The 17,894-nt window shown below is 44.4% G+C and overlaps 1 protein-coding gene across 7 annotated transcripts in view; it reads left to right on the top strand.

Moving 5' to 3' along the window:
• The window catches only part of IQSEC2 (IQ motif and Sec7 domain ArfGEF 2), a 128,451-nt gene that overhangs the window by 84,461 nt on the left and 26,096 nt on the right, over nucleotides 1-17,894 (top strand). Inside the window, exon 1 of one of the 7 annotated variants that reach the window (XM_075185034.1) lies at nucleotides 73-187. The exons of 5 other annotated variants lie outside the window; for them this stretch is intronic. In XM_075185034.1, coding sequence (XP_075041135.1) covers nucleotides 105-187 — 83 coding nt within the window. In that variant the 5' untranslated portion in view covers nucleotides 73-104. Of the gene's footprint in view, nucleotides 1-72; nucleotides 188-3,438; nucleotides 3,618-17,894 lie in introns of those variants that run through there. One more of the 7 variants, XM_075185035.1, reaches the window with a different exon arrangement.

Here is a 17,894-nt window from a genome sequence, read left to right as displayed (position 1 = left end):
GCAGTGTGACAGCAATCAGGAAGGGAGAGCATAGCAGGGGTAGGGCTGCAGAACAGGAAGAGCCTGCGGAGCACACGGCAGTCACCAGCTCACATGGAGACACTATGGTTGGGATAGACACCTTTCTCAGCAGTTGTCAATGCAGCTGTTACTTCCTATGGCTGCTGCTACGTCGCCTGTCTGCACGGTACGGTGTATTCCTGACCTCTATTCCTCTGCAGCTGACCTCCCTCTTACTATCCAGATTTGGTTTTATGCTTCCTTCTTATGCAGTCTCCCTCTCATCGTTCTCCCTTTGTTTCATCCTCAGTTGTAATCTGTAGTCCCCTGTCAGTGATTTTCACAGTCTATAACCCCCCTCCTGCCTTCTTATCACTTCTCCCTCTCCCTGTAACCCCCAACACTTATGTCCTCTCTGATACAAACCACGCATTTGTGCTCAGTACCCCCCTTCTCCTTTATCATCTCTGCTCCCCCCCATTGATATGTCCTCTCTCCCTGCTACCCCCTCCTATGCCCTTCCTTTGTTGTTTGCATAGTACCCACATATTATATGTAGTGCTTTACAAACAGAAACTGTTTCAGTCAATCACTCTCTGCCCCAGATGAGCGTCCAATATAATTTCTCTACCGCAGGCAGACAAACACACACTAGAGGCAGTTTAATGTGAAGCTAGTAATCAGTATGTTCTGGTACAGTGAGAGGACCCTGGAGCATATGGAGGAAAACCACACTCTACTGCCCCCACTCAGCCCCTCCACATCTCTCTGCTGCTCCCCCTCCACATCTCTCTGCTGCTCCCCCTCCACATCTCTCTGCTGCTCCCCCTCCACATCTCTCTGCTGCTCCCCCTCCACATCTCTCTGCTGCTCCCCCTCCACATCTCTCTGCTGCTCCCCCTCCACATCTCTCTGCTGCTCCCCCTCCACATCTCTCTGCTGTTCCCCTCCACATCTCTCTGCTGTTCCCCTCCACATCTCTCTGCTGCTCCCCCTCCACATCTCTCTGCTGCTCCCCCTCCACTACTCTGCCCCCTCTCTGTCATATCTCCAACCTTCCCCTCCCTCTGCCAACCCCCCTCAGATGCACGCACTGTGCTCCGCACTCTTGTCCCATTATCTGCCTTCATCTTCCCTACCCTTTCACTCGGTTTCCCAGAAGGCTTTTGTGTTACGTTATCAATTTAAGGCCAGCTAATGATGCAGGGGTTTGACTTTAGAACCAGTTGCCCTTTAATAGTTTTCATCCTGTCTCCTGGGGGAAATTATTCCTTTGCAGACATGAGAAAATAGACAGAGCTCACAATCAGAGAGTGTGCTGGAGGGAGGCTAGTTAAAAGTGTACAGAATGAGAGCACAGAGTCAGGTCTCAAACTCTTTTCTAGATAATGGCTACAAGTAGGGGGAAGATGATGTGTGTTGTTGTGAGCTCAGAGGTATGAGGCACAATCTTAATTGATAGTCTGTATATTGGTTCAGCCTAGGAGGTAACAGGTGTACTTTAGATTAGAACACTTCTGTGCAGTAAGAACCAGTGTTACACATATGGAATGCCCCCAGTGGATGTGGTGTGAACTACAACAGTAGAGGAATAGATTAAGGATAGGGAGTCTGCTCAAGGATTAACATTTGTACTACTGTAATTGGACTACTTTTTTTTTTATGTTTTGTTTTGCAGTGATAGGTTTCTTAGCACAAGTAATTGACATGTAGGGGGGAGGTTAGGCTGATCCGGCTCTCGCTGTGTAACTTGTATACATGTTGCTGCAGAGTGTTATGTAAGGGAGTGGGTGGGCTCTTGTGACTCATACAGGTGCCACAAATGACATCCATACAGGTCCATTAGGTTTATTGATTCAAATTAGGGCTTTTGTATAGTAGAACCGTTATAGCAGGGATGTTCCTGACAAGTTATTAGGTAGGATGTCAAGTCTACGATGTTACGCTTGGAAAGGAAAGAATTAGTGAACTGAATAAAATGCGCTTTCCGAACTTCTGAGGGGTCGTAGTTTGGGGTTGTAGACCCACTTAATGTGTGCGTGATTATGTATATTCTTGAGACTGGCAAAGTCAGATTAATCCTATATAAAATTCTGTTTATGCTGTATGTATGCGTAATGGAAGTGTGTAAAATAAATATATATATAATTTACACCTGCGTTTATTGTTCATGTGTATGCACCAGTTCTGAGTGGAAGTACCCTCTTTGCATGTTCAATTTATATGTTCTCCATTAAAAAATGAAATACTAGTAGGGTGGGACTAACCCTAATCGATGAGAGTACCCCTATTGGGTCATGTATTCTTATGTATACGTGGGAGTACCTCCTTATAAGTTTGCTCTCCGTTTAAAAACATTTCAAACTGTGTGTAAATGAGACTTCTATTTATTCATAAATAGGAAGCAGTTTTAATTTATTTTCTTGCTGACAAACAGCCGTGTGCTGTGGTATTTTTCATTTCCTCTTCACATACACGCACACACTTGCAAGTAATTTAAACAACTTTAGGACATGTGTATGTACGATATAGATATATATATATATATATATATATATATATATATATATATATATATATATATATATATATATATATACACCACACACACACACACACACACACACACACACACACACACACACACGATCCTTGTGTTTCCATGGCATTGGGTACTCCTTCATGTCTATTCTTCCTCCTCATTCACTCCTCCTACTGTAACCATGGCAACTTTATTCATCACCATGGCAACTGCATCCTCAACTGTGTGAGTCTCTGCTGCGAAGATGCTGCCCTCCCTGACCCCCTCCCTCTCTGTGGGTGCATGTTAGGGCTGCAGAGTGCGGGGGATCCAGTTTATCACGGCTGTGGCTTCTGTATACTTATCCCCCCCCCCCATTTACAGAGCATTACACTCTGCAGACTGAGCTCCGTGCACCGCTTGGTTACAGCTACGGGCGTGAGCTGAGTGCCACTTATTTGGGGTCAGGGCACAGCCCTCTTCTGGCGCGCAGATCAGTAGCAGCAATTGTAGAATGCCATATTTTGTAATTGGAGGGCAGTGTCAGAGTAGCCTAACCCCATTCTGCAGCCAGGGGCACTTGCATGGTGCAGAAAACAAGTGGCAATTCTGCATATTTCTGTACTAAAGGTCACTTTCTCAGAACTATCGATCTTAGTCTTTTTTTGGGGGCTACTATTGATTTTCCCTTATTAAGCATCATAAATAATTGTCACTGTAAATAGATTTTAATTCACACCCCACATCCTTGCTGTAGGGGTTGGTCTGAGTATTAAATCGCTGATCCTGATCCCATCATCTCACACCATTTGAACTGTTTATGTCGGTTCCTTCCTGTCCTATTCCTGTTGCTCACTCCCCTTCTTTGGGCTGTCATGGACTGCTCCACCCCCCTTTTGGCTGCTGTCACTGTTGTGTTCAGCTGAGAGGCGGCAGTGCCGCTGGTCTGCAGGAAAGGGGAACATCTGTGCGCTGGACAAACGCAGGGAGGGCAGTGGAGATAAAGCAGCCACACCGCTCCATCCACAGCCAGCAGGATGTGGTGCTTGCACTGCGCATCTGACCGGACACCCAGGATTCTGCAGCATGGGCTCTGGTATGAAATAAGCTTGTTCTGTACAGCTTCCTGCACATGTAATCAGTGGTGAATGGTCTGTAACGGTAGATATGTGTTCACTGGTGCAGCCTTGTCTGTGTTTGCTGTACAGACTGACAGATGCATGCATTTCTAAGTTTTTCCATTGTTTGCTTGACAACTATACATGATTTAGAGATGCAAAGCTGCCAGTGCACTGAGGTGGAAGCACCCAGAAATTCGGCAGCCCTCACGGTGAGAACTGGGCATTGGTATGTGATGCTGAAGGGTGTTTTATACTTTGGCTAGATTGGGCAGCAATCGACCATACTGGTATAGTGGACATTGCTATTAAGAGTTTACGGAGAACAGGGGACGAGAGAGGAGCCAGTAGATGTGATGGTAACCCTTTTACTGCCTGAGATCTATTTTATTACAAAAGCCACAGTGCAGCTTAAGAGTTAAGTTCTCGCATTCCTAACTCAGCTCTGTGCGATTACTAATGGAGGAGTCTGCAGGGCTGAATGGAAAAAACACACAATTTAAGCAAAAGTAACATTCTTCCAGTCCTTGGAGACCCGTAACTGCTTCTCTCCCTCTGCAAATCTCTGACCCTAACAAAGCAAATGTTTTTTTTTCTTTTGCGAATCCTCCTTTTCGATTGGCTGGAAATAAAATGCTACAGCAAACTCCTGTATAACGCTGCTTTTTGTTTTGTGCATGGTAATGATCTGTCTTTCTTATGTGTAACCTTTGCAAGTAAAGAGATATTTAAGTCACAGTTTATAACCAGCAGTGCCGTTTATCATTTAATGTCCTTTTTTAAAGTGGTTTTGGAAGACCAGCTTTCATGATTTGCCAGAATTGTTTTCCGTAGGTCTCTAGAGACTGTTGACATTTTGTGTTCTTGTGTGTGTGCGTTCTGGGATTGCGAATATAATGAAGTTGGTGACGGCTAAGTGGGGTATGGCGTATCTGAAATTCCACAAGCGGCGTACAATGTGTTGTCCCATTTGCCTTTTGGGGAGTACCAATCCAGCTCTGCTCTTTTTGTGGCTCCGGCATCCGTCGCCGAGTATTGGCACTCTGTAAGACATCTGCTTATATTTTGCTTGCTGCCAGCCTTGTCTGGATTGGAGGAAGTGGCTTCCTCTTCTCGTCCTGTTCACAGCCTCATCCCCACATGAGTCGTCTGGTCTGACCACAATGATGGGTAAACTAACTGTTTAACATAGTGGCTGATAGAATCTTCACTGACACTTAGAATTCTGCTCGGAACCCCTGGCTCCTTGTGACCTTGGCAACCTTGGATCTTCCTGTTTCTCCGTCATCAAAACTGTCATCTCAACTGGACACGGAAACCTTTCCTGCAAATAAGCCCATGTACGGCTACACTTGCTCTTGGGCGCTTGAAACGTGACATTCAAGATGTCACTTAATGTTTCAATGGTTAACACATTCTGTGGTCAGTGTAACTTGGAACAAAGTCTACTATGTTCCAAGTTACACTGACCATAGAATGTGTTAACCATTCATCCAGAATAATTGTAATTGTAGCTCTATATTTGTGTATTGCAGGCAGGTCTTATGCTTGTTACCCTATGTGCAATGATATTTATTATAATAATAATTTTACCATGATTCTTCCTGGTCCCCCCACATACAAGAATCAAATGTCACACAGATTACCACCACCAGGACAGAACACCAGGACCCAGCTCAGTGATGGTAATCACAGAGTCCCTGTACCCAGGTAACAGGCAGCATTGACTTGTATTGGGGTCCTTGATCTAACCTGAGGATATGCACAATTGCATTAGTCCCCATTCAAGATCTATATTTATTATATGCTGACAGTTGGACAACACCACACACCAGGGTCCCAAAGGCCAATCTCCAATATAAGAGTTCATCCACATGCATCCATCACTCAGATCACAGATCCTTTGATGCGCATGTGAATCTATCCACAAGAACAGATCAGCCGTGTGTATTGCTTTGTAAGTATCTGTCAGCTTGCAACTTGAGATAGGGTTGTGTGGTGATTGATGGTGATTAAAACCTAATTGGGACAGTGGGATAGGTGTTTCATGTGTCTCCATCTTCTCCAGATCAATTATTGTAAAGATAAAGTGCAATAATTTGGTGCACTTGCAGCTGGATGTGTTTTGCGCAGTGTGCTGTGATGTCAGCGAGCATGCTTGACTGGCAGTAATGAAGTGCCTGTCTTCTGCTTTGTGCGGTTTTATTCTCAGCAGTCCATTGAAAAGGAGGTTTTATGGGTAGCAGCAGCAAGCTATTATTTCTTCTGTGCCTTGCACGGGGGTTGATGTATGGGGTGTATCTGTTAGAACCTTTGGCAGTCAGCCCTGCCTCCTTTCTGAAAATATTGAGGCTATAAATACCTCTCCACTTGCTTGAATTTCATTGGCTGCTCCCAGGCTCCTATGCAAGCGGAGAGTGATGGACGGGGGCTCCGAGGGAGGGAGATTTGGCTTCTAGTACAAGGAAATGAAAAGGGATAAAAGGCCCCAAACTGTGAATGTGCCGTCTGTCACAGCCCACAGGTAGCGGTAGCATTTCAATGATTTAAATTAAGAAACTGGTATATTACTGCCCACTAACTCTGCCTGTTGAGTATTTGTATAAGAGCATATCCTTGGGTGTTTAAGGCACTGCTGAATACGTCCGTTTTGTGTAGAGTTGCTCTTATTCGGGAAGGGGGTATTTATGAAAACTGGGGCAAAGTTAGAGACGTGCCTAATTTTCATACCTGCCCTCTGTATATGCACAGAGGAGGAATACGTTGTAGTGGTGGGCGTATCTTGATGACACATTCTGCCTCTTTGAGTGGCTGTGGCATATGAGTGGCTGTGGCTAGGCTTACGAGTGGCTGTAGCTAGGCTTACGAGTGGCTGTGGCTAGGCTTGCGAGTGGCTGTGGCTAGGCTTGCGAGTGGCTGTGGCTAGGCTTGCGAGTGGCTGTGGCTAGGCTTGCGAGTGGCTGTGGCTAGGCTTGCGAGTGGCTGTGGCTAGGCTTGCGAGTGGCTGTGGCTAGGCTTGCGAGTGGCTGTGGCTAGGCTTGCGAGTGGCTGTGGCTAGGCTTGCGAGTGGCTGTGGCTAGGCTTGCGAGTGGCTGTGGCTAGGCTTGCGAGTGGCTGTGGCTAGGCTTGCGAGTGGCTGTGGCTAGGCTTGCGAGTGGCTGTGGCTAGGCTTGCGAGTGGCTGTGGCTAGGCTTGCGAGTGGCTGTGGCTAGGCTTGCGAGTGGCTGTGGCTAGGCTTGCGAGTGGCTGTGGCTAGGCTTGCGAGTGGCTGTGGCAAGGCTTACGAGTGGCTGTGTCAATGCACATGATGGTGGAAGTGGCTAGACAATGCATTTTGATTTTTGCATTTTTAGGTTGAGGCAGATCCATGTGGCTCATTGAAAGGTCTCCATTGTAATTAATATCAATGGCTGTTAACATCTGCCCACAGAAACAATCCACGCAGACTTTGTTAGGATGCGTTGCAAAATGACCCTGTGCGCCTCACTATTTGCTAATAAACAGAAATAAACCGTTTTCACATTTTATTCCTATACCCAAAGCACAATTAAGGGCCATCTTTCTTTTACACTACTAGAGTTCTGCTGAATTTCTCCTCTTTAGCCGTCGGGTGATTTAATGTTGGGTATCAAATGCCATTATGCGGCCTCACAAGCAGCATTAAATGTTCATGATGCAGTAACGTGCCAACCTTATGGTCAGCAATCTGTTTCCGTTGTGGGCACCAGAATTTCCTATACCCAGCTGATGTCCGAATCTCACTCTGTCATCAGATAGGATGAGACATAACCGCTGAACCGGTTTGGTTTCTCATCTACCTCCAGGTTAATGTACGATCAGAATCTGCAATTCTCATCCGACACTGTAACTCTGGGGCTTTCAGGCTGCTGCTGTAGGAGAAATGTGGGTATAACATTATAGCGGGATATGCTTTATGCTACAGTATGTTTGCTTGACTGAATACAGTGTGAGCGCAAAAGTGTTATTAAACAGTTGTGGGTCAGTGCTAAGGTGTCATAATATACAAAAACAGAATTGATTTCTGCATGTGAATAGTGATTTATTATACAGCTGCAAAGACACTAGAATTAATCAGGTTGAAATTGATACATTAGTTGCCATTTTCTGCACATTTTTAATTATAAATCCATAACTCGTTGTTGTTTTATTTTTGAATGGTGAATAGTGTAAGAAACCATTCAAGCAATCGTTGCTATTTACTTATAAAATATAGAATAATAACATAAGTCAGCAGGCCCATTCCCAGATGCCAGAAAGCCAGTGGGCTTTAGAAATTTCTGATGTTTTTAACCTTAGGAGGGTTTTATCTATTGATGTCAATGGATGCACAACCACTATGGCTCCTTAATTCTACATTACCTTTCCCATCCCTATTATAAGTGTTCTCTTTAACTATTATATTACTGCCATTTTGCTGTCTTGTTCAGAATATAAAATGGCAAGCAAGATGCACATATGTGCTTATTAATGACACGTCACATGAGAACCGATTGTAAATGAATGTTTAACTATGCGGCATTTATGAAATATTTAACAATGCCTACTGAAATTGATAAGCTACCTATTCACTACACCTCCCCGATGCCGCCTATCCATAGTCTCCCTACACCTCCCCGATGCCGCCTATCCATAGTCTCCCTACACCTCCCCGATACCGCCTATCCATAGTCTCCCTACACCTCCCCGATGCCGCCTATCCATAGTCTCCCTACACCTCCCCGATACCGCCTATCCATAGTCTTCCTACACCTCCCTGATGCCTCCTATCCATAGTTTTCCTACACCTCCCTGATGCCTCCTATCCATAGTCTTCCTACACCTCCCTGATGCCTCCTATCCATAGTCTTCCTACACCTCCCCGATGCCTCCTATCCATAGTCTTCCTACACCTCCCCGATGCCGCCTATCCATAGTCTCCCTACACCTCCCCGATGCCGCCTATCCATAGTCTCCCTACACCTCCCCGATGCCGCCTATCCATAGTCTCCCTACACCTTCCCGATGCCGCCTATCCATAGTCTTCCTACACCTCCCTGATGCCGCCTATCCATAGTCTTCCTACACCTCCCTGATGCCGCCTATCCATAGTCTTCCTACACCTCCCTGATGCCGCCTATCCATAGTCTCCCTACACCTTCGCGAGATGCCGCCTATCCATAGTCTCCCTACACCTTCCCGATGCCGCCTATCCATAGTCTGCCTACACCTTCCCGAGATGCCGCCTATCCATAGTCTGCCTACACCTTCCCGAGATGCCGCCTATCCATAGTCTGCCTGCACCTTCTAGAGATGCCGCCTATCCATAGTCTCCCTACACCTTCCCGAGATGCCGCCTATCCATAGTCTCCCTACACCTTTCCTGAGATGCCGCCTATCCATAGTCTCCCTACACCTTTCCTGAGATGCCGCCTATCCATAGTCTCCCTACACCTTTCCCGAGATGCCGCCTATCCATAGTCTCCCTACACCTTTCCCGAGATGCCGCCTATCCATAGTCTTCCTACACCTTTCCCGAGATACCGCCTATCCATAGTCTTCCTACACCTCCCCGATGCCGCCTATTCATAGTCTTCCTACACCTCCCCGATGCCTATCCATAGTCTCCCTACACCTTCCCGATGCCGCCTATCCATAGTCTTCCTACACCTCCCCGATGCCGCCTATCCATAGTCTTCCTACACCTCCCCGATGCCTATCCATAGTCTCCCTACACCTTCCCGATGCCGCCTATCCATAGTCTTCCTACACCTCCCTGATGCCGCCTATCCATAGTCTTCCTACACCTCCCTGATGCCGCCTATCCATAGTCTCCCTACACCTTCGCGAGATGCCGCCTATCCATAGTCTACAACCCTATATTGTTAGTTCCCTCATCGCTCAAAAGATTCTCAAGCACCCTTGAGTTGTAGACAAGTGGTGTGGTGTCCGTAATTGGGTTTATAACTGCTGGCCTAAAGTCTGACAATAATGAGAATATATGGTATATTTAAAATGGAAATTTTACACTTCTTTATTTTATTTTTTTGACTCTATATCCAACTGGTAATAAGATTATTTGTTATTACTATTGCTAAATTTTTCAATATCTTATGGTGAAAAAATTGCAAATATTAGTGTATACAGCACCATGTTGGTTAAATCGGCTAAAATAAAGAAAAAGTGGTTCTCTCCTGGGCATGCATCTCCCAGTTTCCGCAACCGGAAAGCTGTGAGGTATATAGGTATTTGTCACGGGAACATGCTCTATGCTGACACCCCCCGATTGAGCTATCGGACTGAAGTATGACCGCCACTGTGCGGTCTGGAGAAAGCTGACCCGGGAGAGAACATAGCGCATACAAGGCATGCTAGTCCCAGAGAGAACATAGCGCATACAAGGCATGCTAGTCCCAGAGAGAACATAGCGCATACAAGGCATGCTAGTCCCAGAGAGAACATGGTGCATACAAGGCATGCTAGTCCCGGAGAGAATATAGCGAATACAAGGCATGCTACAGCGCATACAAGGCATGCTAGTCCCAGAGAGAACATAGCGCATACAAGGCATGCTAGTCCCAGAGAGAACATAGCGCATACAAGGCATGCTAGTCCCGGAGAGAACATAGCGCATACAAGGCATGCTAGTCCCAGAGAGAACATAGCGCATACAAAGCATGCTAGTCCCGGAGAGAACATGGCGCATACAAGGCATGCTAGTCCCGGAGAGAACATGGCGTCTACAAGACATGCTAGTCCCGGAGAGAATATAGCGAATACAAGGCATGCTACAGCGCATACAAAGCATGCTAGTCCCGGAGAGAGCATAGCGCCTACAAGGCATGCTAGTCCCGGAGAGAACATAGCACATACAAGGCATGCTAGTCCCGGAGAGAGCATAGCGCCTACAAGGCATGCTAGTCCCGGAGAGAGCATAGCGCCTACAAGGCATGCTAGTCTCGGAGAGAGCATAGCGCCTACAAGGCATGCTAGTCCCAGAGAGAGCATAGCGCATACAAGGCATGCTAGTCCCAGAGAGAGCATAGCGCATACAAGGCATGCTAGTCCCGGAGAGAACGCAGCGCATACAAGGCATGCTAGTCCCGGAGAGAGCATAGCGCATACAAGGCATGCTAGTCCCGGAGAGAGCATAGCGCATACAAGGCATGCTAGTCCCAGAGAGAACATGGCGCATACAAGGCATGCTAGTCCCGGAGAGAACATAGCGCATACAAGACATGCTAGTCCCAGAGAGAACATGGCGCATACAAGGCATGCTAGTCCCGGAGAGAATATAGCGAATACAAGGCATGCTACAGCGCATACAAGGCATGCTAGTCCCAGAGAGAACATAGCGCATACAAGGCATGCTAGTCCCAGAGAGAACATAGCGCATACAAGGCATGCTAGTCCCGGAGAGAACATAGCGCATACAAGGCATGCTAGTCCCAGAGAGAATATAGCGAATACAAGGCATGCTACAGCGCATACAAAGCATGCTAGTCCCGGAGAGAGCATAGCGCCTACAAGGCATGCTAGTCCCGGAGAGAACATAGCACATACAAGGCATGCTAGTCCCGGAGAGAGCATAGCGCCTACAAGGCATGCTAGTCCCGGAGAGAGCATAGCGCCTACAAGGCATGCTAGTCCCGGAGAGAGCATAGCGCCTACAAGGCATGCTAGTCCCGGAGAGAGCATAGCGCCTACAAGGCATGCTAGTCCCAGAGAGAGCATAGCGCATACAAGGCATGCTAGTCCCAGAGAGAGCATAGCGCATACAAGGCATGCTAGTCCCGGAGAGAACGCAGCGCATACAAGGCATGCTAGTCCCGGAGAGAGCATAGCGCATACAAGGCATGCTAGTCCCGGAGAGAGCATAGCGCATACAAGGCTTGCTAGTCCCGGAGAGAGCATAGCGTATACAAGGCATGCTAGTCCCAGAGAGAACATAGCACATACAAGGCATGCTAGTCCCGGAGAGAACGCAGCGCCTACAAGGCATGCTAGTCATGGAGAGAACGCAGCGCATACAAGGCTTGCTAGTCCCGGAGAGAGCATAGCGCATACAAGGCTTGCTAGTCCCGGAGAGAGCATTGCGCATACAAGGCATGCTAGTCCCGGAGAGAACGCAGCGCCTACAAGGCATGCTAGTCCCGGAGAGAGCATAGCGCCTACAAGGCATGCTAGTCCCGGAGAGAACGCAGCGCATACAAGGCATGCTAGTCCCGGAGAGAACGCAGCGCATGCAAGGCATGCTAGACCCGGAGAGAACGCAGCGCATACAAGGCATGCTAGTTTAAATGCTCTCTCCCTGGAGAATGTGGTAACAGGCAGTAAATTATAAGCATATTAGAAGTCACATGTCCTTTTACACAGGATGTCCTAATATTATTATGGGAGAGGTTATGTGATTCTCTGTAATACCCAAGTTTTCCAATGAATGATTACTGTATTGTTGCTATAAGAACATGCTATTGATATAGGCAATTATACAAATATTAACAACATTTGAAATTTATACAGTGTAAACCGTTAAGGACAACTATATAATTGAATAAAGTTAATAGTTACAGTAGTCGAGCACATCTTGTGTAAGACAGGACATTAATGTATAACGAGTGTATTGACGCTGTGATACACTATTTGATGCTGTAGGGAAGCTGTTTCAGGTAATGGGATGGTACCACATGCTCTGACTAACCATAATATATGTTGCTTTGGGGTAAGACTTTGTACATTGTCCTTTTTTGCAGTAATGACAATTACTACAGTTTCTTACAAGTGCATTATTTTGACTGCTTCATAAACAAACCTGTTATATAACTGGACAATGGTCACTGATTGGTTACTAGCTTGTGGTTATTCAATCTAAAGGTGATCAGTCATCTCCTGGTTTAAAATTAAACTAGTAGGTTAAGCTCTGCTGAGTGGGGGGTTTTATTTCTGAGTAAAAGTCTGCCCGAGTCCCATGTCCTCAAGTTCTCTCTTTAGGCAGGATAGAAGTCAATTGTTCTATATTGGTGTGACCTTGTCCGTTTTTGTACTCTCTGGCAATAGCTTTGTCTAACTAAAATCTGATGAAATCGACGGTATGTTTAGCCGATGATTACATAGGGCCTCATTTAGATTTGCATGTAAAGAACCTACTCTGTAAAGTTGCATTTCTTGTCTGTATAAAATATAGTGTGTAGATGCTTTCAGAGTAATGATACTCCCAGTCCTCATCCACATTTTTGGTGTATGGTTTCGTCCAAAAATGCAACATAAAGTTGTTTGAATGGGCCAAGGAAGAAGTTGATGGTAATAACGGCTGTATCTGTCTTTAATTAAATTTAAAAGAAAATAGAGAGAAAGAGAGAGAGAGAGCCAGACACATGGCCTCACATCCATAACCAGCTCCAGAGCTATACAGTCTGGGCTTGGTTCCCACTATAACAGGAGGACAGCGAGCGTGGGGTTCCCTAGCTAAAGCGGAAACAGAGCCAAGCTAGACAGGCTAGTCCCTCTACAACTGAGGAACACACAGTGTGTAGCCCCCCACCCCACCATAATGTCAATCAGAGTCCACCTAGTCATCACAGGTCTCTCTTTCTTTCTCTATGTCTTTCTTTTTCTGTCTCTTTCTCTTTTTCTCTTTCTTTTTCTCTCTTTTTCTCTCTCTCTTTTTCTCTCTTTCTCTTTCTTTATCTCTCTTTTTCTCTTTCTTTATCTCTCTTTTTCTCTTTCTTTTTCTCTTTTTCTCTTTCTTTTTCTCTTTCTTTTTCTCTCTTTTTCTCTTTCTTTTTCTCTTTCTTTTTCTCTCTTTTTCTCTTTTTCTCTCTTTTTCTCTTTTTCTCTTTCTTTTTCTCTTTTTCTCTTTCTTTTTCTCTATTTTTCTCTTTCTTTTTCTCTTTCTTTTTCTCTATTTTTCTCTTTTTCTCTCTTTTTCTCTTTTTCTCTTTTTCTCTTTCTTTTTCTTTCTTTTTCTCTTTCTTTTTCTCTATTTTTCTCTTTTTCTCTATTTTTCTCTTTTTCTCTTTCTTTTTCTCTATTTTTCTCTTTCTTTTTCTTTCTTTTTCTCTATTTTTCTCTTTCTTTTTCTTTCTTTTTCTCTATTTTTCTCTTTCTTTTTTCTCTCTTTTTCTCTTTCTTTTTCTCTCTTTTTCTCTTTCTTTTTCTCTTTCTTTTTCTCTCTTTCTCTTTCTTTTTCTCTCTTTCTCTTTCTTTTTCTCTCTTTTTCTCTTTTTCTCTCTTTTTCTCTTTCTTTTTCTCTCTTTTTCTCTTTCTTTTTCTCTCTTTTTCTCTCTTTTTCTCTCTTTTTCTCTTTCTTTTTCTCTCTTTTTCTCTTTCTTTTTCTTTCTTTTTCTTTCTCTTTCTCTTTCTCTTTCTCTTTCTCTCTCATCGTGTGTGTGTGTGTGTGTGTGTGTGTGTGTGTGTGTGTGTGTGTGTGTGTGTGTGTGTGTGTATATATATATAATATATACACATACAAGTATATAGAACACACATTTTTCAATTTGATGAATAACCTCTGTTGACCTGGAGGGTCAATAGCTATTTGGCCAAAATAAAAAAGCATTTTTATGCACTAGCTGCCCTATAGAGGCTCAAGACCCTCCCTGATTGGGTATTACAGGGGTACCCCATTATAGTGTGACTGGAAGATCCTCTCTAGCCTAGTGCTGGTTTGCACTTTAGCTGGTGTGCTCCACATGTATTCTCCCTTTTTATGGGAGCCTGTCCAGGCTGTATAGCAGAGGTGCTGGTTATGAATTTTGACAGGTGGTGTGTTTAAAAAAAAAAAGTAAAAATACACTTGCAAGTCCTTATCAATGCCTAAATTTGCATCAGTCTCATGGATGCGCAACACAGGCACATCTAAAGACACTTCCATCTCTAAAAAGGACACGTCTTATTGGGTGTGTGTAACTTGCATGTACATTCTCTTACTGTATTTACCGCAGATGCAAGATTCCTGTTACTGTAAATCCGGTGAAAATTTTGATGCATGCGCAGTGCAGCAAAACACATTTTCGCATTGTACAAATGGACTCACATCCAAGTCTAACTGAGGCCCATAGCGCGCAGCCATCACTCGATCTGAGCACGTGGAGCCCCGTGATAAGTTTCCGTTCAGCCACAGATCTGTTTTCTTTATTAGGGATTTGGCAACTGTGACCAGCAGAAGTGATTCATGCAGAACCAAGTCATGACTAAGGCATGAACAGATAGCCCTTCCACAGCAATTTAATATGCAGTTTATAAAACTGTATCACACGGCATTTCAGTTTAATAAACATAAGTGTTTTATTATGTGTGTGTGATATTTTAGTTCCATGTGGATGCCAGAAACAACATTAATGAATAACAAAATAAATGTCCTCATGTCCCGAAACAATCAACTTTGGTTATGTTTTAACAAGAGGTTCCTAAATTTCCATATAGGCTGATTGTTACTCTCCCAAGGCAAATGCTTTCCTTTGCTTCCCAAGTCTTGTGACACTCTCGGAATAGCAGGGATTTCTGAGAAAATAGGGAGCGAGTTTGTTGCATATACAGAACTTTTCTGTGCATGTGTTCATATTCCAAACATTTTTGTGTTTTTTTTTTACCCTTTGTGTCTGGAATTGTTCTGGTCTTTCAACATATGTGGGATGTTTGGTTATGTCTTGTCAGTAGCAGTACGTGCATGTGTCTGAATCACACACATATCAGAAGTTGGTATCACAAATAAAAGTTTTTTTGTTTTTCAAGTAGTTGTGTTTACTGTTACTTTTGTGGTGTTTTTGGTTGCTATTATGATTTGTTTTCGTTTCCTCCTTTTCTTAATTTCTTTATTGGGTATCACTTCTGCAATGAGGGAATCCGGCTGTTATTTGCAGTAACTATGCTCTACACCCCTTTCCAAATGACGTTCAGAGCAGCGGGAGCTCGTTTCATGAACTGGAGATTAAGAACTTTCCATTTGGGAGATTAATACGAAAACCTATAGAAGTGGCGTAGGGGCTGCTAATTAAGGTGATAGTTTTGTGCACTCTTCATACATACATTACAGTACAACGAAAGGAATGTACAGCCCCCATCCTTGGAATAGTTAAAAATGAGCATTGAATTTGGTTTATAAACAGGTATCAGAAGCACTCACATTGTACGCATAATAACAGCTCAGGTAGCTAAGCTAATAACTGCCAGGGCATGCTGGGACTTGTAGTTTCACAACACCTTGAGAGCCACAGGTTGGTCAGGCTTGTCCCACACACGGTGGACTAAACCAACGATCAGCTTATCGATTCCCTAAGAACTGGCGGCATCACTGAGGTATGCGTGAATAAAACGCTTTCCTGTTTATTTGAACTACAGCCATATCTGGCAGAATCTCTGCGCTCACCGGGATTCTAGACTATTGGACCAAACCATGTACCTGCTCATCAGGTGACTTTTTTTTTTTTTTTTTTGTATGTGTTCTGTATTGCCTCTAATACTGGAGCCTAAAATGTCAGCGGAAGTAATGTCACTGAAGATTAAGCCAGCTATTCCTGGTATTCGTATGACAATGTCATCTGTGACGCAGCTAGTGTGTGACAGGAAGCAATGTGTTGATGGTTACCCCCATCACTAAGCGTTGACTTTCTGTTCTCTTGTCGGTGTTACAGTAGAACAGGTTTGTGCAGTTCTCAAGCAGATTAGTGAGGAATGTCGACACACAGCGTAAAAGAACAGTAATGTACCGTAGATAAGGACCTGGGCCCACCCAGTCTGGCTGTGGATGCCATACCTTCCTTGACACTCGTAACACTACTTTATCTGGAGCATGTAAAGTGGTCCTGACACTTACACAGTGGGGGCAGCCATGTTTGGGGTGACTTCCATATTAATCCTATTCATTCACAAAGAACTAGAGATGTCACAGAGGCATTTTACAGTAGAAAGTCTGCAATCTCTGTGTAAGTGTTAGTCACCTGCACACTGTAGATTAGACCTGGCCAACCTGAGGCTCTCCAGGTTTTGTGACACTACAAGTCCCAGCATGCCATGCAAGCTGTCGGCTGGTTATCTACTGGCAAAGCATGCTGGGTCTTGTAGTTTCACAACACCTGGAGAGCCACAGGTTGTACTGTATTGTTAGATTAATCTGCAAAAGAAATGGATTAGCCGATATAACTATCAATTTACCAATTAATTTCATAAAGTACTGTTTATGTACTGTCTTGTTTTATTCTGGTTAAGAGTGTGTGCTCTTAAACATTGGCTCTAGGCCAATTTACAACCAGTGCTCTCCCCAGCACTTATTTCCCGGGTGCTCCACCCAGCTATTCTTATTTTTCACCCGTCTCTTGGAACCCAACAGAGAGTCCTATTATAATAGAATAAACCAGTGGTTCCCAAACTTTTGCAGTTAGCGGCACCCTTAGTCTCCATAATTTTTTCAAGGCACCCCTCCAAAATAATTACTGAGCAGTCCCGTTTTATAAGTAGTTGGGTCATAAAAACATAATAAGTATTTAGGTCAGGACAGAAATACTTAGGAAGTTGTTTGCAAAAATAATACACAGAAATCCAAGGGAAAAGAATATTTTTATATTTATTTTTTTTTCAATTATATTTCTGTCAAAGAATAATTTACAGCGAATACTAAGAGGAATAAGATCAAACTAAATAAAACTTGTACAAAAATCACACTGTGCCCCCATTCATCCGCACACTCTGTGCCCCCATTCATCCGCACACTCTGTGCCCCCCTTCATCCGCACACTCTGTGCCCTCCTTCATCCGCACACTCTGTGCCCCCCTTCATCCACACACTCTGTGCCCCCCTTCATCCGCACACTCTGTGCCCCCCTTCATCCGCACACTCTGTGCCCCCCTTCAACCTCAGGGGGGAATCAATTAGCTACACAAGTTACCGCGTGCTACTGTACTCCAACATCACAGATTTCCCCCCTCCCTCCATAGAGGTGCATAGAAATCCGCAATGTTACATCACCGCAGAGTGCCCCCCCCCCTCCCCCTAACCGCTTCAGATGGGATCTCTGCAGGCGATTGAATTCCCCCTCCTCTTAATTATAGGTTTAGGAATAAAATGGCTACCTCCACTGTGTGGGTGACTGGTTCAGTCTAATATTAGACCTTATCTTATAAATAAATGATGATGATCTTATTTCATTTAATTTTTTTTCTCATTTAATGTTTTTGTTTTTAGCGTGGCATAGATTTTCTTTTCTCTTAATTTTTTGTGTTCATTAAACAATGCAGACATCTGTGCACACTTGGCTTATTAC

Source organism: Mixophyes fleayi, chromosome 9 (genome assembly GCF_038048845.1).
Source record: "Mixophyes fleayi isolate aMixFle1 chromosome 9, aMixFle1.hap1, whole genome shotgun sequence".
NCBI lineage: Eukaryota > Metazoa > Chordata > Amphibia > Anura > Limnodynastidae > Mixophyes > Mixophyes fleayi.
The sequence above is the reverse complement of the archived record's forward strand: the minus strand, read 5'-3'. Positions and strand labels throughout refer to the sequence as shown.